General features: G+C 45.8%; 1 protein-coding gene across 2 annotated transcripts; it reads right to left on the bottom strand.

Moving 5' to 3' along the window:
* Nucleotides 1-1,198: 1,198 nt before the first annotated feature.
* On the bottom strand, nt 1,199-22,782 carry PTAFR (platelet activating factor receptor). 2 transcript variants are annotated; one of them, XM_077898890.1, is made up of 3 exons: nt 22,236-22,782; nt 13,666-13,824; nt 1,199-3,220 (listed from the first exon to the last, which is right to left on the bottom strand). In XM_077898890.1, the coding sequence occupies exon 3, from the start codon at nt 3,179-3,181 to the stop codon at nt 2,150-2,152; it is 1,032 nt and encodes a 343-aa protein (XP_077755016.1). In that variant the 5' UTR covers nt 3,182-3,220; nt 13,666-13,824; nt 22,236-22,782; the 3' UTR covers nt 1,199-2,149. The 2 variants fall into 2 exon arrangements, with proteins under 2 accessions (XP_077755016.1, XP_077755015.1); XM_077898889.1 differs by lacking the exon at nt 13,666-13,824 and having other exon boundaries at nt 22,236-22,780.
* Between the last annotated feature and the right edge of the window lie 2,183 nt (nt 22,783-24,965).

The following is a 24,965-nucleotide window of genomic DNA, read 5'->3' as shown; positions in this document are numbered from 1 at the left end:
AAATGACTGAAATGCAAGAACCTGCTTTAGCATCTAAAGCATTCATCTCATTCAGAGGTGAGGAGCAGGTCATAGATACTCAAATAGGCTTCAGCAAAATAAGAGAATGCATCCTGACAAGGGACTCTCTCAGGACCCAAAGGAAGGAATGCAAATGTTGGGCTTTGAGAAGGCCTGGCCTGGAGGAAGACAGCAGGCCCCGGAAGCACCGGCCTCCTCTCTCCAGGTTTCTGGTCTCTGCTTTGCTCTGCACACTTCCATCTTCTCTCTGAGCAGGTGACCCACCCTCCCTCACCCCACCTCATACACATAGACAGACACACACATATAGACACACATACACACTCACAGCTCCAGACTTGTTTGTCTTCAGGTTAGTGACCTGCAGACCCTGAAATAGCACCCCTGAATCTGGCTGCTTATTCCTGACAGAGAGAACCTGACTGGCCCAACTAGAGCCAGATGCCCACGTCTCATCCCATCTGTTCGCTCCTTTTGGAGGATTAAGGGGAACACATTCTCAGAAAAAAAAGGAGCCTCTGGGATGAGCAATCACCTTGACCAAGGGATATCTGTCTCAGCACTCACCACTCCTAACAACCCTATGAGGTAGGAAATTCAGCTCACAGTCCTTCGGCAGGAGGTGATGGAGCCAAGACTCGAACCTCAGTCTGTGTGACACAAGAGCTCGATTATGCTGCACTCCCCACCTAGTCACCGTCAGCTGAGTTCAGCTTACAGCTACCATCCCAGACCCAACAGGTTACAGGCCCACGGGGAAGCATTGATCAAAATCAGCCCAGGAGACATGAAACAAGGATCTCACTTTACAGGGATTGTGGCCGGAAGGGAGGAAGATGTCACAGAAGGAGCATGGGGCTCTGGAAACCAGGGAAGTCTCCTCCAAGCCCCTGGGTCTGTGGCTGCCGGATTCACACCACAGGTGCTCAGGGTGAGAGGAGACTCATTTGAATATATTTGCCGAAAATAACAAGGAGGCATCTAGAGATCTTCAAGAGAAGCTACACATTTCTTCTGCATCCAGAAGTCAAAGTGCCTGCTGTCCCTTGGGATTATAACTGCTTCTCTCACCTTTTGAAAACTAAATTAGGAAGGCTTCCCCCAACCCCCTTCCTCCCACTGCCTCCCCCCCACCGCCCTACTCCCCCACCCCCACCCCCCACCCCCCACCCCCGTCCCCTGCCCCAGAAAGCTAAGTGACAGAGGAGACCTGACAGGCTCCTCCCACTCTGGAGGACCCACCTGCACACAGGTCCTTCTCAGCCTAAGTGCCCTTTCTCATGGAAGCCTCTGAGCAGCGTGGTGCCCTGGATGACCCCAGTTTGGCTTTGAGGGGTCTCTGCCCACCCACAGTGGGTAGATCCCCCCATTAGCATTCACCATCGAGACAGCTGGATGTGGCAGTTGTATCTCTCACACTCCCCCAGAGCTGACCCAAGCCTGAGGCGTGGCCTGTGCAGAAAACCATATTTACCTCAGGAGACAATGTCCCCAGCCTAGCTTTTGACCTGTGCATATCTTCCCTTCTCTGGCACCATTCAAGACAGGTTGTTGGATAAGTGGTAAAAGGTTCCACTGAGTCATGTCCCCTAAGAAGTGTCACAGAGATCTTGCGCCTCTGAATGGAAACAAGGTGGCACTATCCTAGCTCAAGAGTCTTCCCCAGAGATAGCACCACACAACCAGAGGAGTATCCCTTTCCCTAGATCCCTTGTCTGCCTTTATGGTGACAAAGGAGATAGTTGCCCAAAACTTCAGGCCCTACTGGCTCAGGGCAGCTGCCTCGGTAGGCTGAACAGGGTGGCTCAGAGTCTGCCCCCAAGGTCTGCCCGTGGCCCTGACATTCCTCACAGAGCTAGCAGACTCAGCTATTCAGGATGAGGTCACTAGCCAAGGTTATTACGTGTGTGCCCAGAGGTGGCCAGCGGGGCACATTCAAGTTCTGGATTCCCCAGCAGTCTGGCCCTGCCATCACCCCCACCTCAGTGAAGTAGCCTCAATACTTAAAGGGCCACTTGTGCCCAGGGAGGAGGTTCCCAGACCACAGCAGAGACCTCTTCCTCCCCCCGGGTCAGTCTGTGATGTCCATGGAGGATAAGCCTCCGGGCCTGGCCCCAACCAGCAGGGGCTATTTTTTGAGGGATTTGACAGGGACTTGGCTGAGTGGCATGACCACCTCGGTGCCCGTCTCTGAGGTAGCCCGGGAGCACTTCCGGCTGCCACGAATGCTATGGAACTTTTCTGTGAGGTGCTTGCGAAACTTCTTGGTGAGGAAACAGTAGATGATGGGGTCTAAGACACAATTGGTGCTAAGAAGGCAGAGAGTGACCTGATGGGCATCGTTGATACCCTGGTGGAAGCTGCTGCTCTGGAAGCCCAGCTCGGCCAGGGTCCAGGGCAGCTGCACTAGGTGGTGGGGCACGAAGCATACGATGAACACGGCCAGGACGGTGCACACCATCCACAGAGCCCGGCGCTTGACTTCCGCGTTGTGCTGCAGCTGCACCGGCTGCATGAGCAGCCTGCGGATGATGACCACGTTGCAGAAGAAGATGATGAGGAAGACGAGGAAGAAGCCGAACACGAGGAAGACGTGGACAATGAGGACAGGCACGCTGCCCTTCTCATAATGCTCAAAGCAGCGAGTGATGTTGCCCGAGCCGGACTTGCTGGGCACTACGTTGGTGGAGTCCAGGATGAAGAAATAGGATGCAGCAGCCACAATGGCCACCCAGATGACCAGGGACACCAAGAAACCACGCTTGCGGGTGGTGGCCTGAGCTGTCTTGATGGGCCGGGTCACTGCCTGGAAGCGGTTGTAAGTGATGACAGCCAGGAAGGCCACTGAGCAGTAGGTGTTGATGAAGAAGAAGCAGCCAGCCAGGTTGCAGAGGAAACTGGGGAGAATCCAGTTGCCCTGGTTGTGGTAGTAGATGATCCACAGGGGCAGGGTCACCAAGAAGAGCAGGTCAGCCATGGTGAGGTTCACCATGAAGATCTTGATCTCATTGAGTTTCTTGGAAGGGTACAGGCAGGCAAAGACCCACAGCACATAGCTGTTGGCAACTACCCCCAGCACAAAGATGATGCTGTAAACAATCGGGAAGAGGGTATAGCGGAACTCAGAGTCCACGTGAGAGGAATCATTTGCCATTGCCATGCTTAGAAGGGGCAGCTGGTCGTAGAATCCTGCCCAAGCCTGGAAGACCACACAGGAATTCTGGTTAATGAAGGATCAAAAAGGACATATCTCATTTTAATCAGTTCTAAGACCCTCATTTTGCACATTTTAAAAATTCTAAGATTGGCAGTATCTTCCAATTAATTGGCAGTATGCTTTCCCTACATAAAATAATGGTGTTTTTTATTTAAAAATCAATTAAATTCAATTCAAAATTCAAAATTCAAATCAATTTAATTTAATAAATTAATAAAATTTAATAAATCAATTAAAAATCAATGGCAATTCAGTTTCTTTTTTCTTATTCCATTTTAAAACAGATCTCTTCATTCTTTGGCTAATTTTTTACTTAAGGTTTTACATCATCTATTTCTGATGATAAAACGTGAAATTTTATATTAAAATTTTTAAATTTTCTAACAACTTTTCAATATTTTTCTATTGATGGAATTTGAAATGCAAATTTTGATGGTAAATGTTCTATATTAAAAAATAATTTATGGGGATGCCTGTCTGGCTTAGTCAATAAAGCATGTGACTCTTGATCTTGGGGTCAGTGGGTTTGAGCCCCACACTGGGGACAGAATTTACTTAAAATAATAATAATAATTGTTATTATTATATATAAGCATATAATATTTACTTAAAAAATAATAATTTACTTAAAATAACAATAATAATTGTTATTATATATAAGCATATAATACTTTTATATTAAATTTAAATTCAATTAAAATTTAAATTTGATATAGTTATATATAAATATTAAATTTCAATATTAAATATATATTTATATATAAATAATAATAATAGTTATTATTATTTATGTGCTCATACAAAATCTGGAAAATACAAAGAATTATATTAGGGTGACCCAAAGATGAAATACTAGCCAGTCGGGATCCCTGGGTGGCGCAGCGGTTTAGCGCCTGCCTTTGGCCCAGGGCGTGATCCTGGAGACCCGGGATCGAATCCCACATCAGGCTCCCGGTGCATGGAGCCTGCTTCTCCCTCTGCCTGTGTCTCTGCCTCTCTCTCTCTCTCTCTGTGTGTGACTATCATAAATAAATAAAAATTAAAAAAAAAAAAAAAAAAAAGAAATACTAGCCAGTCATTAGAAAGAATGAGTTGTATCTCATTCTTGTACTGACATGGAAAGTTATCCCCAGATAATATTGTTAAGTAAAACAAAATTTTAAAAATTGGTGTGCCCATTATATGTGTGTATATGACATCTAGAAAATTATCTAGAAGGATATAATCTAAAGAGTGCACAGTGGTAAGTAACCTTTGGGAAGCTGAGATGGGCTTCATGAGAAGTTACTTATTCTATTCTTCCTTTGTTTTAATTTTTTAGAAGCATTTATTGCTTTAATAATTAAAAGGAAAAAGACTAATGAAAAAGTAAAGTATAGGTGCTGGCTCAGTTAGTGGAGCATGTGACTCTTGATCTTAGGTTGTGAGTTTGAGCCCCATGTTGTGTGTAGAGATTACTTAAAAATAAAATCTTTAAAAAAAAGAAAAAGATGAAGATGAAGAAAAGTAGACAGTGGAGAAACTCAGATAATACTTAAATGATTAAGATGCATCCATCATTAGTAGGACATATATCAACATCAGGTACACTTGATAATGGTGCACTGAAAAGAATATAATATCATTTTTGTGGTTTTCTTGCCCAAATCTTGCCCAAATTGCATAATCTCAATTTAATCATGAGAAAACATCAGACAGACCCAAATTGTGGGACATTGTATAAAATGACTGTTCAAAAGTATCAAGGTAGTGAGTAAGGAAACACAGAGGAACTGCCATAGATCAGAGGATATTAAAGAAATGTTGACAACTTAATACCATGTGGGATCCTAGATTGTATCCAAGAACAGAAAAAGATCGTTAGTGGAAAAACTGGTCAAATAAGGTCTATAAGTAAAATAATATCATATCAATGTTCATTTTCTGGTTTCGATCATTGTATTATCGTTTGGTAAATTGTTAACATTAGGGAATATGAAGTGAAGCCCACACATGCACTCCTCGTACTATTCGGCAACTTCTTTGAAGGCCTAAAATTATTTCAAAACAAAAAGTCTTTTTAAAAGCATATTAAAGGGGTACCTGAGTGGCTCAGGTGGTTAAGTGTCCGACTCTTGATTTTGGCTCAGGTCATGATCTCAGGGTTGTGAGATTGAGCCCCAAGTCAGGCTCTGTGCTGGGCGTAGAGCCTGCTTGGGATTCTCTCTCTCTCTCTCTCCCTTTCCTGCTCATGTGCTCCCTCTCTCTCAAAAGTTAATTAAAAAAAGATTCTCCCATAAACTATATATAAATTTATATTATAAATATATATTTATATCATATTATAAATATATAAACATATAAATATATTTTAAGGAAGATGAAATTAACCATAATCCCACCAGCCAAAGTCTGGCCCATTTTCAACAGCATCTTTACCACCATCCACTCTCCATCAGAACCGGTTTGCTCCCTCCTCTCTTGTTCCTTCCACTGTGTTGCCAGCACAGAAGCCTGAAAGCCTCTCTGATGCTTGCATTGCAGGTGGGGTGGGGGAGGAGAGGGCAGGAGGCCCAGATGGGGTTAAGCAAGGCCCAAGGCTCACCATACACCACAGAACAGTGAAAAGAAAACAGAATTGGGAGTAAGATGCTACTTCGGAGCCAGACACCCTGCTAGATGTTTCCACGTGCACTACCTCATTTGGATCTCATAAAAGCCCTTTGAGATAGGAAGTAAAACCCCATTTTACAGAATAGGAAACAATAGAGGGTGTTTATGTGATTGTTCAAGTCACACAGCTGTTAAGAGATGGAGTCAGAATCTCAAATCCAGCTCTATGTGCATCAGTTCATTCACACATTAAGCCAACAGCGATTTCTGAGCACCAATTGTATGTCAGGCCCACCACTAAGCACAGGGGATCTGGGGTGACCATGACCGAACAGGCCAGCACACAGGAACTGACAGCCTCATGAGGCCGATGGACAAAAGCAATGTAAACAAACATAGTTGCAATGTAAAGAAAAGGGAGTGCTGATATGGAGCATACAAAAAGATATCCTTAAAAAATAAGTGACATATTTCCTCAGAGATCTGAGAGAGGAAGAGTGTTCCAGGCAGAGGGATCTGCATGGGTCCAGGATTGAAGCAAGAAGATCCTCGCCCTGACGTCTAGCTGCCATTTCATACTCATCTGCTATCTTCCCACCAGAGGCCAGTCAAAATGGACCTCCCAGGTGGGTCTCCAAACATGCTCAGACCTTTCCTGCCTCAACCCGCAAGCATACATCTGTGCCAATGCTTCGAACCCTCTTTCCTAACCACACCCCACTTCCACCTGGCCATTCTAACTCATGCTTCAGACCTTAACTGAATTTCACTTCTTCAAAGAGGTCTTCACCAGTTCAGGTCAGGTCCCACTTCAAAGCTCCCTGTCCTTCGTAAATCCTAGCACATTTGTGATCCTATTTATGTTTGTATGATTCATAAGACTCTCCCACTTGACTGTGAGCTCCAGGAGAATGAGGGCCTTGTCTGATTATTCAACACTATTCCCAGCACCATGAACCAATAAAGGAATGGGTAATAAGCCTTGTTGATTACAACCATCTCTGGAGTAGAGAAGAAGAAGCCTATAGATACTTACAGGTGAGTTTAAAGAAACAACTGTCTCTCAAAGTGGAAACAGACCCATAAATAAAGAGAACAAGCGATGGTCTGGTTGCCAGAGGGACGGGGGTGGAGGTATGGGCAGTATGGGTGAGGGGGAGTGAGAGGGCTGGGCTTCCAGTCATGGCATGACTAAGTCACAGGGATGAAAGGTACAGCACAGAGAATAGAGTCAAATGGGACTATAATAGCGGTGTATGGTGACAGATAAGTTACACTTGTGAGCACAGCATAACACAGTTGTCAAATCTCTATGTTGTACACCCAAAACTAATGTAACATTGTCTATCAACTATACATCAATTCAAAAAAAAAAAAGAAAGAAAGAAAGAAACTAAGAAACTATTGGCTCTAATTCGAATTTTGATGATTGAGAAAATGTGCTTTGCCCCATTTAGTGTGGCTGTGGTTTATTATCTATGCTAAATTAAATACATGTAGGTTTCATTATTCCAATAAATAATGGTGATTCCTTTAAAAACAAAGAACTCAGCCTCAAGTCATATTGTGGATTACATGGCTGATTTGAATTACATAGTTTTATGTTGCTTCCCCGGCAGCAAAATTGCTAACTTCTACTTAGCCAGGATCTTTTCCACTCCTTTTTTTTGTTTTGTTTTTAATTTTTATTTATTTATGATAGTCACAGAGAGAGAGAGAAAGGCAGAGACACAGGCAGAGGGAGAAGCAGGCTCCATGCACCGGGAGCCCGATGTGGGATTCGATCCCGGGTCTCCAGGATCGCGCCCTGGGCCAAAGGCAGGCGCCAAACCGCTGCACCACCCAGGGATCCCTCTTTTCCACTCCTAAATGTGGTCCTGCCATCTGATCCCAAAGCTCTAGAGTAATTATTCTCAAAAGGTGGTCCACAGAGACGAGGGAGGAGAGAGGAATATCTCTGAGAACTTCTAAGGGATCCATGAAGTCAAAACTATTGTTCTAATAATATCAAGACATTATTTGCCCTTTTCACTGTGTTGATATTTGTACTGATGGTACGGAGTGAACAAAACGGCTGGCTTCTTAGCACATATCAAGGCAGCAGCACCAAAAGGGAGTAGGAGCTTTATTTTTCACAGCTGCGCACTACTTAGTGCAAATAAATAAAGCCAATTTCCTTGATAAAGCAAGGACATTATTGATTTTTATTAAATCTTGAGTACACGCCTTTTTAATATTCTGGGTGTCAAAATTGGAAATATGCACGCAATACTTCTAAACATTGTAGTCAGTGTTTTGTCTTCAGGAAAAGCGCTTAAGCAACTGAGTCCTGAATTGAACTTCTCTGAGGATGATTGTTATCACTTGAAAAAATTACGGACCAGTTATGGTATTTCAGACTTGGGTGTCATATCTGCTCAAATATGAACAAAGAACCATCACTTCAAGGAACACAAACAATAGTCTTGGTGGCCAAGCATAAAATTCAAACTTTGGAGAAAAATAGTATCTTCAGAAAAAATTGTATCTGCCAGTCTGAGTTTGACAGCTTCCTATTCCTTAAAGACTTTTCTGATAAGATTGGTGGAGATGAATGTAATTTTTAAAAAATCATTTAGTCAAAGGTCTGTGTTTGGAAAACCTGCATAACTTGGTGAACCAATATTTTCCAAATGAGGGAAAAATGTTTCAAAATTATGCATAGGTAAAATAATCAAAGGGCGAGACAGATCAATATATTGCTGTGCAACAGATTACAGAAAGTTCATTGATATGATTCAGGTTCCATATTGCAACTGACTTTTAAGAAACTACCATTTGTGGACATTTGATATAGTATCAAAGAAGAGCATCATCAATTATCTGAAAAAGACATTAAAATATCCCCCCCACATCGCTCCTCGGCCTTTTGACTAAGGTCAAGTGAAAATATCCCTCCCACTACAGATTTTCCTCATATACTTCAATCAAAACAACATATCACGATAGATTAAATGCAGGAGCAGGTATGAGAATCTAGCTGTCTTCTATTAAACCATCATTAAAGAGATTTGCAAACAAAAATGTAAATTAAGGCCACTCTAAATTATTTATGTTTTGAAATTGTTAGCTAATTTTTGCTAAAAATGTTATCTGTGTTAACATGCAATGGTCTTGTTATTGGGTTTTGTATTTAAAAACAAAAGTTTTTCGAAAGTCTTAGTTTTCATTTTGAATATGGAAAATTCTGATTGGCTATAACCCACATAAACAAAAGTTCTCTGGGGCCCTCAATAATGTTTAAAAATATAAAAGAGAGGTTCTAAGACCAGAAGATTTTAAACCCACTGCTCTACAAGAGGAAGAAAAAAGAGAAAGAGAGACAAACCAGGAGACAGACTCTCAACTGTAGAGCACCAGCTGGTGGTTACCAGAGGGGAGGTGGGAAGGAGGCTGGGTGAAATAGGTGATGGGGATTAAGAGTACACTTATCATGATGAGCGCCGAGTAATGTAGAGTTGTTGAGTCACTATATTGTACACCCGAAACAAATATAACACTGGATGTTTACTACAATGGAATTAAAATTAAAATCTTAAATAAAAAATACATAAAATTGCAGCTCCGCAATCTCAGCCCTCCACCTCACCTTTTGTTTGAGCCCAAGACGCCCCATTCTTCTGGGACTGGCCTTGTTTCTTTCTCCTGCTGGACCCTCATGCCTTGGGGGACCCTGTTTCTGGGCCCTCAGAGAGGTGGGGAGGCAGCCCACGCTGAGCAGTGTGTCGTGCTCACTCCGGGTCTTTGGAGAGAAGACACGTCCCACCCATCCCTACCACTCAATCCCACCCCTAAATAAGTCCCTTCCTCTTCTTGGGTGTAGGATCCAGCTTAGTAGGGTGGGGGCAACTCTCCCCTGGAAAGTCTTTCTACAGCCAGAGGATTCCACCCAGGTTGTCTCCTTGGGCCCTGTCCTGCTGTGCCATGCCTGTCCAGGCCTGTTGAGAGAGTCTTCCCACCAGGACCAGAACTGAGGTAAGGCTTGTGGAGGCATCCTAACTGTAAAATATAAGGGAGTGTTGAAAACCTCAGTAATCAAGATAAATAATATTTTAATGCAGTATCTTAAAAACATCAAAATCAGTATTGCAAATTGTTCCTTTTGCCTCAGATTCTAATATGGCTCTGCTTGGAACTATTATGATCCTGTCTTCACTATGATAATGATATTGTGGTTCTATATTTTTATGTTTTAATTCATTAGTGAAGTATTTGTAGGTAGATTTACACAGTATCTTGACTTTGCTTTAAAACATTTCAGGAAAAACATTCCTGCATGCTAATCTCCGTTTCAAAATCAGCTTCCCTGTGAACCCAACCTCTAACAATGTGTAATCAGGTCGGCTTGGCCCTGGAGACTCTCCAGTCCACATGGCCCCTACAGGAAGCCCAGTGGAGGCCTCCTCCTTCCAGATATAGGGCCATAATCAGTCTCGGGTGGGACCCCAGCTTTTGCCCAAAACCTTGCCCTGGATGCCTCTAGTACTGTCACCCTGGCTCTTCCTATCTCTGCTGTCTTCCCAGATCCTGGTCTTCATGTGATTCCCACTCCCTTAGCCTTCATCACAAATTTAGCACCCAGTTGTCCCTTTGACACCCAGTGGAACCCTTTGACATCACCCAAAATGTACCCAGCAGAGTCTCTTCTGAGTCTGGGGGCTCAAATCTCCATGCCTTTGTTCATGCTTCTCTTTGCTCTGCCTGCCTGGCTACCTACTGATCACTCTTTAAGACTGCCCCTGCCTCTTTCCCTACAGCTTGTTCCTCCTAAGCCTCCCTGCCTCTTCCACACCCTGTTTTCTGCCCCTAGATGTGGCTAAGTCCTCATTGTCTGAGCTCCCATAGCTTATAGCTTCTTATACCATGGAAATTGCTTGTGTGTCCTGCCATACTAGATGGTAGCTACTGGAGGGCAGAGAACATGTCCATCCATTCACTCTACAGTTATTGATATATACTGTTGGGAGCTGGGCACTTTGTTGCAGATGCTGCAGGAACAAAATAGGCAAGACTCCTGTTCTTGAAGAGCTTACACTCTAGTCAGGGAAAACAGAAACAGAGAGATCAAAGAACACAATAATTCCAAATTGTAATGAATTCAATAAAAAGAAATAAAAATAGTGACATGACAAAGCTTGGGTAAGGTGCTGCTTTAAATAGAGTGACCAGGGAAGGCTTCTCAGAGGAGGTGACTTACAAACAAAACCAGAGGAAGATTTGCCATGAGGCCAATATAGCGTAAGCTTCAAGGCCTCTTCCTAGGTCTTGTATCTAATCAATCACCCTCCGTGGCTCCCTTGCGCAGGATCAAATCCAAGCTCCTTTCACACCTCATCTGCCTTCAGCCTCTTTTACTACTTGCCCTGTATTCCAGCCACACTGAATTTCCTGCTGTTTCTCTAAAAACTCCATTTCCGGGGCACCTGGGTGGTTCAGTCTGTTAAGTAACTGCCTTTGGCTCAGGTGATGATTTCAGGGTCCTGGGATTGAGCCCCAGCATCAGGCTCTCTGCTCAGCAGACAGCCTGCTTCTCCCTTTCTCTCTGCCCCTCCCTGTTTGTGTTCTCTCTTTCTCGCTCACTCTCTCAAATAAGTAAAAAAAAAAAAAAAAAAAAAAAAGCCCCAAAATAAACAATAAGCAAATAATAAAAACTCCATTTCTTCTCAAACATCTGTGCCTTCCCACACTTGCTACAACCCTACTGAGAGCCCTTTTGCCTATTGCTTTGCCTAGCAAACTCCCAATCTTCCTTCCTTAAGACCCAATATGCTGACTCTAGGATGCCTCCCTGATTGCCTCAGGCAGAATGAGTTGCCTTCTTCTCTGTGTCAATGTGGTACCGGGGACATTCCCCAGTATAGTACCTGATACAATGTGTTATAAGTATTGATTTCAATGGCCATTTCCTCACCAGCCAGGAGATTCTGGAGGGCAGGGACTAGATCTTTTTCATCTCTTTATCCCCTGTGTCAGATATTGGGTACTGAAGGAATGAATGACCAAGCCCCTGATGACTATTCAATAGAAACTGGCATGAAGGAAACATGTGCAGTCCCTCCGGGGGAGGCACAGTAGGATGGGGAGAACAATCCCTTTCTAGAGTCAGAAAGACCTGGGTTCATACCTGGCTCTGCCATTTACTTGCTGTGTGACCTTGAGCAATAAACTTGTACACAGTCACACAGTTTCTTCATTTGCAAAATTTTACAATTCTAACAGTGATTCCAAAAATAAGCATCCCAAGGGGTCAAAACGGCCAGGCCTCCCTCCCCCATCGGCTCAACCACATGAAGTCAGCGGAGGTGACTATGGTCACCACTGTCCCAGGGGCTCTAACCCACATACTGACTTCTCTGTCAGCTCCAGACAGAGCCTTAGGCTAATGCCAACAAATATTTCAACAGGTCAGGAAGGGAATGGGCATTTGGAGGGAAAGAAGGCAGCAGCAACTAAGAACAATCAATCTTACATGAGGGCATAATTCTCTGATGCCTCAAGTCTGGGCAGCAGCCCAGGCCCAGCTCTCAACTAGGGGTAGGTGAGGGAAGCCATAAATATCCCTGAAAACAGAAGAATTCTGCTATCTGGATATCGCATCCTCTACCCTGCATAGCATTCAGTCCCAACCCCCTACCATTCCCATACTGTCTGGGAACATCATGCCCCTAGAGAACCTGAACTCTCATCCTCAGCTGAATAGTCAAAGGGGAGGGACCACCTGAATCTGGGCAAAAGGAAGTATGTGCTGGTTACTTCCCCAGTGCAGGCAATGGGTTGGGAAGTTGGGTTTGCCAGTCAGACTAGCTCCTAGCATTTGTAGGGCCATTAGGGGTCAAAAGTACAAATGTCAGGGCACCGGAGTAGCTCAGTTGGTTGAGCATCTGTCTCTTAATTTTCACTCCGGTCATGATCCGTGAATCATGGGATTGTCCTCCCCATACGCCACCCCCCCATCCTGTAGGGCTCTGTGTTCAGCAAGGAGTCGGCTTCTTTCCCTCTCCTCCTGCCCTTCCCCACACCCACAAGAGCTCTCATGCATGCTCTCTCTCTCTCTCTCTCTCTCAAATAAATAAATAAATGCATTTTTTAAAGTACAAATGTCTAAATATTTATAAGCTATAAATCACTCACATTCAAGTTCATGCAGATCTCATGCACCAGTAGCTGCTTGCAATTGCTGCAAGCCTGGAGGCACCAGCACAGCTCAGGCTAGAAGTTGGGTGTGGGAGGGACACTGGCTCCAAGTGGACATTTACACATGGATCCAAAAACATCCTTGCCTTGTGGGTAGAGCACGACAGGAGGGGAGTCGCAGCCATCCTACCTAAGCTCAGGGTACCAGATTAAATATACAGACACTACTTCCCCATGAATACATTTCGTCCTCAAGGCAGCCTTGTGAGGTGAGTTTTACAAAATGTTCATTTTTTTCCGGAGAAGAAAGTGAGGTTAGAGATGGGAATAGACTTGTCCACAGTCACACAGCTAAGAAGTGGCAGATGGGATTTTGAACTCCAAGACCCATCCTATCTCCTAAACCAAGCCATGGCCCTTGCTGAAAGCAAACCACTCATTGGCCAACTTAGCCACTCACAGACCTACCTATCCTATGACCCGAGAACAGAAACGGATCGGGAAAGGAGGGGAGGGACTGCTCTGCGTCCATATCTCTCCTACCAGGGAGCCCTGGAGCTGGAATCAAATTCTGGTTCAAACATTAAACTCACCCCATGACTCTGAGACTCTGTTTCCTCATTGGCAAAACAAAAATTGAAAAATGGGTCAAAGAGGGGTACCTGGGTGGCTCAGACAGTTCAGCGGCTGACTTCAGTTCAGGTCACGATCTCAGGGTCCTGGGATAGAGGCCTGAGTTGGGCTCCGTGCTCAGCAGGGAGTCTGCTTATCCCTCTGCGCCTCCTCCTGCTCACACACTCTCTCTAATAAATAGATAAAATCTTTTAAAAAATAAATAAAAATGGGTCAAAAAAGAAATTAGGAATACAATCCCATTTATAATGGCATCAAAAAGAATAAAATACTGGGAATAAACTTAACCGAGAAGGCAAATGACTTGTACACTCTAAACTACAAAGCATTGCTACAAGGAATTACAGAAGACACAGATAAATGGACAGATGTCCTCACTCATGGGCCAGAAGACTTAGTGCTGTTACAAGACCCATACTACCTGAAGCCATCTACAGATTCAATGCTCTACCAAAATCACAGTGATATTTTTTGCAGAAACAGCAAACACAATCTTAAAATTCAGATGGCATCTCATCTCAAAGGACTCCAAAGAGTCCAAACAATCTTGAGAAAGAAAAACAAAGCTGGAGGCCTCATACTTCATGATTTCAAAACATATTACAAAGCACAATAATCAAAACAGGATGGTCTTTTTTTTTTTTAATTTTTGTTTATTTATGATAGTCACAGAGAGAGAGAGGCAGAGACATAGGCAGAGGGAGAAGCAGGCTCCATGCACCGGGAGCCCGATGTGGGATTCGATCCCGGGTCTCCAGGATCGCGCCCTGGGCCAAAGGCAGGCGCCAAACCGCTGCGCCACCCAGGGATCCCAGGATGGTCTTGACATAGAGTGATATATATACCAGTGGAACAGAACAGAGAGCCCAGAAATAAATCCTCACACATATGGTCAAATGATCTTTGACAAGAGTGCCAAGACTACACAATGGGGAAAGAGGAGCCTCTCCCACAAGTGCTGAGGGAAAAACTGGATATGCACACACAAAAGAATGAAGCTGGACCCTCTCTTATACTATACACAAAAATTAACTCAAAATGGATTAAAGATCTAAACCTAAGACCTGAACATGTAAAACTCCTATGAGGAAACCCAGGGGGAAAGCTACATAACACTGGAATGAGCAATAATTTCTTGGATGTGAGACTAGGAATATAAGAAACAAAAGCAAAAATAGACGTATGGGGCTACATCAAACTTTAAAACATCTGTGGCAAAGGAGACAGTCAACAGGGGTAAAGGAACCCTAGACAAAGGGAGAGAACATTTGCAAACCATATCCTAGATAAGAGGTTACTATCCAGAAGATACGAAGAACTCTTATAACACAATAACCACCACCACAACAAAATAATAATAATTGATTTTAAAATGGGCAAAAGACTTCAATGGATTTCTCCAAAGAAGATACACAAATAGCAGGTAAGCACATGAAAAGATGTGCAAGGCCACTTATCATCAGGGAAATGCAAGTCAGAACCACAATGACATAGCACTTCTCAGTCGGTAGAATGGTCACTATCAAAAAGGCAGAAAACATCAAGTATTAGTAAGGATGGAGAAATTGTAACCTTTGTGTACCATTGGTGGGAATATAAAATGACACCATCACTGCGGAAAATAGTACAGAATTTCCTCAGAAAATTAAAAATAGAACTACCAGATGATCCAGAAATCTCTCTTCTGGATATACTTCCAAAATAATTGAAAACCAGATCTTGAAGAAATATTTGCACACACATGTTCATAGCAGCACTATTCACAATACCAAGAGGTGGAGGGGTGCCTGAGTGGTTGAGCATGTACCTTCAGCTCAGGTCAGGATCCTGGGGTCCTGGGATCGAGTCCTACCTAGGGATCCCGAACAGGGAGCCTGCTTCGCCCTCTGCCTATGTCTCTGCCTCTCTCTGTGTATCTCTGATGAATCAATAAATGAAATCTAAAAAAAAAAAAATACCGGGCAGCCCCGGTGGCCAAACGGTTTAGCACCACCTTCGGCCAGGGGTGTGATCCTGGAGACTGAGGATCAAGTCCCACGTCAGGCTCCCTGCATGGAGCCTGCTTCTCCCTCTGTCTGTGTCTCTGCCTCCCTCTCTCTGTGTCTGTCATGAATAAATTAATAAAATATAAATAAATAAATAAATAATAAAAATTAAAAAATAAAAAAAATACTAAGAGGTGGAAGTGACCCAAACATCCAACAGCAGGTGAATGGATAAACTACGTGTGGTATGTACGTATAATGGAATAATATGTGGCCTTTAAAAGGAAGGAAATCCTGTCATATGCTATAGCATGGATGAAACTTGAAGATATTTGAAGATACCATTAAGTGAAATAAGCCAATTACCAAGAGGCAGAATCTGAATGATTCCAAGTATATAAAGTATCTAAAGTAATCAAACTCATAGAAATGGAAGGTAGAATGGTGGTTGTCAGGAAATTGGAGAAGGAGAAACAGAATTGTTGTTAAATGGGTACAGAGTTTCAATCAGGCAAGATGGAAAAGTTCTAGAGACCTGCTATACAACAACATGCATAGAGTTAACAATACTGTAATGTGTACTTAAAAATTGTTAAGAAGAGGGGCATCTGGGTGGCTCAGTCAGTTAAGCATCTGCCTTTGGTTCAGGTCATGATCCCAGAGTCCTCAGATGGAGCCCCGCATTCTGGCCCCCTGCTCGGTGGGGATCCTGCTCCTCCCTCTCACTCTGCCCCTCTCTCTGCTCATGCTATCTCTCAAATAAATAAATGAAATCTTTTTTTTTAAAACTGTTAAGAAGGGAAATTTATGTCATGTGTTTTTTTACCACATAAAAAAAATTCTTAATGGGAATTAATCTACCAAGTCATGGTAGATTTGAAAGTACATTGTATGTTCTTAGAATCACAGGGCTCAGCCTTTTAAGACCTACTACTGTGCAACTTTGGTAAAACTGTTGACCCTCTCTGGGGCTCATGTATAAAATGGGGACTATAGGGATCCCTGGGTGGCGCAGCGGTTTAGCGCCTGCCTTTGGCCCAGGGCGCGATCCTGGAGACCCGGGATCGAATCCCACATCAGGCTCCCGGTGCGTGGAGCCTGCTTCTTCCTCTGCCTGTGTCTCTGCCTCTCTCTCTCTGTGTGTGTGACTATCATAAATAAATAAAAATTAAAAAAAATTTAAAAAAAAAAATGGGGACTATAACACAGGGAGCTTTTGTGAGCATTCAGTGAGATAAAGAATACCAAGTGTTTAGAAAGAATAGTGGTTAAGACCACGACTCTGGTCAGACAAACCTGGGTTCAAAATCTGCCTCTGTCCTGTCCTAGCTTGTGACCATTGCCAGGCACATCACTCTCTAAGCCTCAGGTCCTTCTCCTGTGAATGCAGTGAGGGTATTCCAAGCACGTATCTCCCCAGAGTGGTATGAATATTCGATGAATAATGTGAATAAAGAGCTTGGCACAATTCAAGGTATTCACAATCAACAGCTCTAAAAAACTGTATCTAGAGGAAATCCAATCTCCTAATTAGATCAGATCAAATGTTTCTCAAAATAGCACCACCATCATTGCAACTGCTCACATTGAGCTCACGCCAGGCTGAAGCCACCTACATTAGGCTTCCAGCTGTATCATGAGCTCTGAAAGTTTCTGGAAACCAGTCACATCTTTTTACGGTAGCTGGTGACAGTTGGCAAAATGCCATCAGTCAATCCTTACCCAAGATCATTAATTAACCCCCAATGGGCCTCTGTTTATTCATCTACAAAAATAATAATACTGGGACGCCTGGGTGGCTCAGAGGTTGAGCATCTGCTTTGGCTCAGGGCGTGATCCTGGAGTCCCTGGATCGAGTCCCACATCAGGCTTCCTGCAGAGAGCCTGCTTCTCTCTCTGCCTCTCTAATAAATAAAATCTTTAAAAGATCTCTTATTTTTTAAAACTTTATTTTAAACTACCTACTTCATAGGGTTGTTGTAAGGATTAAATAGAAAATGCCTCATCCATAATCAAAGTTCAAGGAATGTTGGCACCTTGTCTGACTTCTCTGAGAGGGAGTCGTGATTCCATAACACAACACATCACACTGGTTTCTTTTTCCTTTGGGTTGGGAGTTCCCTGGGTTCAAGGCTTCTGGTATTTCACCAGCATGCACAACAGGACCTCCTCCACAGCAAACACTCAGGAAATACTTACTAACAGAGGTGCCTGGATGACTCAGTTGGGTAAGTCTCCAACTGTTGATTTGGGCTCAGGTCATGATCTCAGGGTCGTGAGATCAAACCCCACAAGGAGCCTGTTTGGGATTCTCCCTCTTCCTGTCTCTCTGCCCCTCCCCTCCCTCACATGCATGCATGCACGTGTGCTCTCTCTCTCTCTCTCTAAAACAAAACAAAAAAAAGAGAGAGAGAGAAATATTTACTAATAGATAAACACACACACACAGAGTCACACTGTCCCTCATCAGCCTTAGCCACTCCCAGCCCTTAGATTTCCTGAGGCCTCCCAAACACAACAGTTTAATCATTTCTCTTCTGTGAGTCCTATTTTTCCTGTGTATAAAATGAGAATAATATCAACATTGACCTCACAGGATAGCCCTGAGGTTGAAGGCAGGTGAACGTCTAAAGTGCTTGGCACGTAGTAGATGCTCAGTAAATGAGTTACTCCTATTCTGACCTCCCCTACCACTTGACATTTGGGCCCTGGCCTGGCCATGCTGGCCATACTCTTTAAAGATTCCTTTCACTACCATTTCTCCAAGAAGTGGAGACATTTGAGGGGGAAACTGAGGGAGCAAGTATCTTGACCTCTGGGGAGTTCTGCTCTGGGCTCCCCACAGTTTCTAGTTCAGGGAGTCCACACCATGCCGGGTACATTTGTGGGTGGATAAATGGAATTTCTTGTCTGGGAGAGGTCCGTGACAAGGCCTTTGAGGTGAGAGTGGCCTGGGTACCAGATTTCCCTTCTCACAGAGGGCCCTTCCCGGACTCCAGGAATATATATTGCACTGATGAGACGCGGTCTCTGCTCAGGTGATCTAGGACATTCCTATGGAGGTGGGGGATCCTGAACCTGGTCTGGGTCTTTACTCTTGGCTCCCAAATACCCAGATGGTATCTGTGAATCTTCCTCCCTCCTCCTTGATTCTGGGAAATAGGCCAGGGCAGGGAGGAGGGAGTGGAGAGGCACTTCTTCCTGCGAGCTTCCTAGCATTGGGCATACCCTCTGTTATACCAGGAATCACACCAGAGGACCACGTCTTCCAGACTGGAAACTCCTGTGAACTGCTTGTGTCCCCTGGGTACCCAGAGGCTGACCCAATGGAAAACATAGGGTACAGGGCACAGACCTTGGGGTCACACAGAACATGATCCACATAGAGCTCTGCTCTTCCCTAGCTGCTCTTTGGTTTTTTGTTTTGTTTTTAAAGGTTTTATTTATTTATTCATGAGAGATGCAGAAAGAGAGGCAGAGACACAGCAGAGGGATAAGCAGGCTCCCTGCAGGGACTCGATCCTGGGACCCCAGGATCACCACCTGAGCTAAAGGCAGATGCTCAACCACTGAGCCACCCAGGTGCCCCCTTAGCTGCTCTTTGGCTCTCAGGCTTTGGCTCTCAGAAAGGTCTTTAGGTCTTTGGCTCTCAGAAAGCTCTTTGGCTTTCTTCAAGTGCAAAATGGGGATAACAAAACCTTCCTCACCAGGTGGCTGTAAGAGCAGAATTGAAGCAATCTATGCAAGTGGTTATTGCTCAGTAACTGTGAGCTCCTCCTAACCCCTCAGAAAATGTTTGTTGAATGAATGAATGAGTAAGTGAACAAATTAGCCATATACCAAACTAGCTGCAACCAGGGGTAGCTGAAAAGAAATTACAGGACTTGGATCGGACTGTGATCTCAACCATGCTCCCCACCACTTGGAGCCAGTGAGTCTCTTCCCAGAGTCTGAGGAAGAACCTCACTGACTGTCTTGTGATCTGTATCAGAAAAATCCGGATGGGGAGTGGGGGGCAGGGTGCACAGAGGCATTAGCATTCCTTTAAAAAGAAAATAAGGGGATCCCTGGGTGGCACAGTGGTTTGGCGCCTGCCTTTGGCCCAGGGCACGATCCTGGAGACCCGGGATCGAATCCCACGTCGGGCTCCCGGTGCATGGAGCCTGCTTCTCCCTCTGCCTCTGTCTCTGCCTCTCTCTCTCTCTCTCTCTGTATGACTATCATAAATAAATAAAAAAATTAAAAAAAAATAAAAAAATAAAAAGAAAATAAGATGAGTAGGAGTGATAAAGGGTTTGTCAACAGCAAATCACTCGGGAAATAGAAATGGACTTTATAAAGTATAAAGGGCACTACACAAATGTTTGACATGCTTCTCCCATCAGCCAACTGAGCTCAGCACCAAAACCAGGCCCTAAGGGCCCCCCTCCTACAGAACTAAAGGGGTGGAAAGGGGCTGTTGAGTGGTGGTCCTTCCCCCCACATATCCTCTCTCTCTCACATATACACTCTCTCTGTCTCTGTCTCTGTCTCTCTCTCTCACATATACACACAGAGTCTGGCTTTGGATCCTCTTTGGCTGAAGACACAAGGGAAGAAAGGTATACCAACCTCCCAGTGGGTTTGGCTGATGATTCTGTTTCTGGGAACTGCTGGGCTGTACCATACCCTCCTGCAGGTTGGTCGTGTTCCAGGCACATGTGACTATAGCTAGAGCCAAAGCCCCAGTACGGCCTACACAACCATGACACACATGCACACACAGATACAGCAGAGGCAATTCTCCCCACCCACCCTGCTGCCAAAGAACCCAATGGTGGCTGGGCAGAGAGGTGGCTGTACTGGGGACCCAGCATTTGCCCTTCTGGGAATGGGCTCCACTCCCAACCCAGACACACTCCCCCAGGACCAGTCAGGGAGTGCTCCCACCCTATAGTTAAGCCGATGCCCCCTACTGGGTCAACTTTTATGGGGGTAGGGATGGGAGTGGAGCCCCAACTCTTATGGGGGATATGGGAGATAGAAGGGGTTGCCACTGACCAAGAAGAGCACCTCCTTCTCAACATGACCTTGTTCACAGGCCTAGGGTGGGGAGAAGGGGTCCCTCTATAAAAATCTCCTGTAAAAGGAGAAACAGACAGGATCTCAGCCTCTCATCACACCTCCTCCCACTCCAATACCAATCAGGAGCAGGACCTCAGTTCTGGAGGCAAATTTTGTCATTAACGCCATAGATGATAATCCCATACCCAAACCTTCATTGGACAGATGGGGAAATGAGGCCCAGGGAAGAGAAGCGATTTGCCCAAGGTGACAACAGGATCAGGGGCAGAACTGGGACCAGATGCTAGGCCTCTGGCTTGCTGTCCATTCTCTTTTAAGTACAACCTATTACTTTACCATCCATCTATTCAATTCATATTCTAAGATTATACTGCTCACCAAACACCGTGCTAAGGGTAAGGAGAAAAAAATGAATGAGACCAATTCCTCATCTGTAAGGCGTTTACAGTAAAGACTACAGGGCCATTAGTACACATTGGTTCACTCTTGTGCAGCATCTCTCTACTGACAAAGCATTTTCCCACCCAGCCTCTTACTTCATCCTCCCCCACAAACCCAAACGTCAGTACTTTAAACCCTAATCTACAAAGGAGGAAAGTGAGGCTCCTGAGTTGCCAAGGTCCCAGCCTATAAACAAGAGCTCAAATCAAAATTCTGGGTGTCCAGCCTCTGGCCCAGGGCCATTTCCTCATGTCCAGAGTAGACTTCTTTCTTTGGCTGGATTGTCAGTACCTAAAGGCAGGGACATCTCTTTCTTTTGCTCCCCAGCACCTCCTGAACACACACACACACACCCACACACACACACACACTCCGAGTACCTAGAACACAGCTGCATATTGACATAGAGCTAAATCAGAGCTGCCCAAATGCTTTTGGAGAGACTCTGCTGCCTTCCTAATCCCTCACAGATTTAGCAAGTGTCTGGACAGCAACCTTGGTTCATCTGAACCTCCAGCCAGCAAAGGAAAGCTTTGCGGCCTGTCCCTCACCCCTGGGACCCGCTGGGGGAAACCAGTTATGAGCCAGGCCCTTTGTACCAATAACCTGGTTATCTTCATCATCCCCCAGGAACACCTGCAATCTCACGAGTTCCTAAGGACCCAGCTCTGGACCAGACCCTGTACTTCTCCCGACAGTCCCGCTGGGGGAACAGAATTATCCTCATTTGCCAATACAGGAAATTGAGCTGCAGTGAGGGAGCATAACTTGGCCAAGAGACTATGTGCAGCTCGTCAGCAGATGGCATTTAGCTCCCTGAGATCTAGATCTCATCACCATCATCAGCTCCCAGTAAGGTCTCTGGGGTCACTTTAGCATGGCCTTGGCCTCAGACAACTGAAGAGGGTAGCTGGCTTTCCTGACAAGTGTGGTCACGAGGAATCCTTTCTGAACACAAGACTCTGGGCCTGAGGAAGGTGCCAAAACAGTCCCTTAAGGACCGAACTACCCATTTGCTCAGGTGCAGGCGAAGGGCATGACCGTGGTCTCCTGAGGACATTGTCACATGCCGCCCCCCGACCCAGCCAGGGCTGGGGGCCCCCCCTTACCTGTATCACAGAAGGCTGATGAGCCGACGGGCTGCAGCAGCAGGATCAGAGTGTCTGTCTGCGGACACAGCCCCTGAGCTCTCTGGAAATTGCAGAAGTGAGGAAACAAGAGCACACCACTGCCAAGTCACCCCTGGGGAGGAAATGCTGTGACCCTGGGGCTCCTCCAACGGGTGGCACAGGAACCTCCAAGCGGGGTCACCGGGCCCTGACCACAGCTCGCGGGGTTCTCACTGAGCCGGCGGGTGGGGCGTGGGCCGAGGCCAGGGTGCCGGGGAGCCGGGATCAGAGAGGAAGCGGAGTGCGAGCGCCCGCTCCGGAGAGAGAGACGCTGAGCAGGAGGGCGAGGCAGAGAGAAGAGCAATGAATGACCGAGAAAGGGAGAATGAGAGGCAGGGGCGGTCGGGAGAACTGCGGGAGCTGGAGGGGGAAAGGCAGAGCAGGACGGACAGATGTAAACACAGACAGAGCATGAGGGCAATGAGGACACACGAGGCCAGGGATAGGGGAATTAGCAGAGACGATGAGGCGGTGAGTGTGTGCCTGGTGTGCGTGTGTCTGTGTGTCTCCGCGTGGGCCTGGGAGGGGGGATGAGAGAAAGGGAGAGAGGGAGGGGCGGGAGGGCCAGCCCGGCCTCGAGAAGGATGGGAAGGAGGAGGTCGGAAGAGCTGCTGTGGTCAGGGTGTCACTGGTCACCCAGGAGCACCGAGGCCGAGAGCCCTGGGGGACAGCGTGGTGGCGGTGCTGCTGCTGCGGGGCCTGCGGGACACAGCGGGTGTCGGGGCCCCCAGGAGCGGCCCGTGGGTGTGAGCGAGGGATGGGTGGACGCAGGTGAGTTAGTGACCCGGAGTGAGCGCGTGTGAGCCTGTGGGTGGGAGAAAGCCAAGGGGTGGAAGCTTGATGGGGCGTCCGGGTGGCGCAGCGGTTTAGCATCGCCTGCAGCCCAGGGCCTGATCCTGGGGACCCGGGACCCCTGCATGGAGCCTGCTTCTCCCTCTGCCTGTGTCTCTGCCTCTCTCTCTCTGTGTGTCTCTCATGAATAAATAAATAAAATCTTTTAAAATAATAATTAAAAAAATAAAAATAAATAAAATAAAATAAAAATAAAAAATAATAAAAAAAATAATAATTAAAAAAAACCAAAAACAAAAACAGTAGCCGATGGGCAGGAGCTCCCTGCCCCAGCTTCTGGTCCATTTACTCACTCATTCAGTGAGTAAACATGTATTAAGCACCACACGCTGTGGTGGTCACTGCCTAGGCAGCAGGGTGTTCATCTATCGGCCAGTCCAACACCCTTCTACACAGAGAGGGGTGTGGGTCTCGCAGGGCCCAAAGGGAGGTGGGTAGGAAGCAGAGCCAGGGAAGAGTAGAGGCTCCTGACTCCCCCGCTCAGGGTCCACCCTCAGCTCTGCCCTGCATGCCTGGGCTAGCCTCGTCCTGCTGAATGGGACCCCACTACTGCCAAAAATGGATCTCAAAGGGCATATCCCCCCCCTCTTTTTTTTTAAGTAGGCTCCATGCCCAGCCTGGAGCCCAACACTGAGCTTGAACTCACACCTCTGAGATCAAGACCCGAGCTGAGATCAAGAGTCAGGTGTCCACCTAACTGAGTTAGCCACCCAGGTGTCCCCGAATCACTTTTAACATGCGCCTCAGCCCTGAAAAACTAGACCAACGTTCTGCTCCTGCCCCAGCTCCACCCTCATCGCCCACAGGCAGACATGCTCGCACCTCTTACACAGATGACCCCTGCACAGTCATGTACACTCAGTGCACACTATTATGCAAAGACACTTGCTCACAATCACATCCCTCCACCCACAATCATGTCCCTCCACTCACATGTACACTCACACACTCAGGTGCCCAAATCTGTTACCCCTGACTCACATCCACCCCGTCACCTCCTTCCTCCTGCCCATTCACTCTCAGCTTTCCATGCTCACCCACCACACACACTCTCCTCACAACTCAGCTTGTGACCCAGGCCTCCAGTTACAGACTTTGAAGAGGGCCAGACTCGTCATCCCTTCCCAGGTCCCTTAGAGGCATCTTGAGTCTTGAGGGCCCTAGGCACAAACTGAAAAGCTGAGGTCCTAGTTCTGCTCCCTAACTCGGATCCTCTTTCCCTAAATTGGCTTCACCTTCTCAGCCATCCTCCAGCCACCACACTCCATGAGAGCTACCAGCCTGGAGGGATCTCCAGGACCCACTGGTCTCATTTGACCACAAACTCCAAGGACACTTGTCTTAAATCCAGTACTATTCAGTTTAGCCTGTTTTCCAATAGTCCTTTACACATGCTCTCGTAGTAAATGTGTTTCAGTACCTCTTTTAAGATGATCAATAAGCAGGTTAGGTAGGCAGACATTATCAACATTTTACTCCTCCTTCCTGTCACACCCACATCCATTCTCTTAGCAAATTCAGTCAGTTCTACTTTGAAATATATCTAAATCTGAGTCTAAATTGCCAATCAGGACATAATGCTGTCTGGTGGTGTGTGTGTGTGTGTGTGTGTGTGTGTGTGCGTGTGTAATCTAGCCTTGGAGGAAACTAGGTTAGGGTACTTGTGACCTCTGTGTACTATCTTTTTTTTTTCTTTTAAGTAATCTCTACATCTACCATGGGGCTTGAACTCACAACCCCAGGATCAAGAGTCGCATGCTCCAGGTGTCCCCTCAGTGTACCATTTTTGCAACTTCCCATGAATCTGTGAATATTTCA

Source organism: Canis aureus, chromosome 5 (genome assembly GCF_053574225.1).
Source record: "Canis aureus isolate CA01 chromosome 5, VMU_Caureus_v.1.0, whole genome shotgun sequence".
In the NCBI taxonomy this organism is placed as follows: Eukaryota; Metazoa; Chordata; class Mammalia; order Carnivora; family Canidae; genus Canis; species Canis aureus.
Note: the sequence above shows the minus strand (reverse complement) of the source record. Positions and strands in the feature narration are given on the sequence as shown.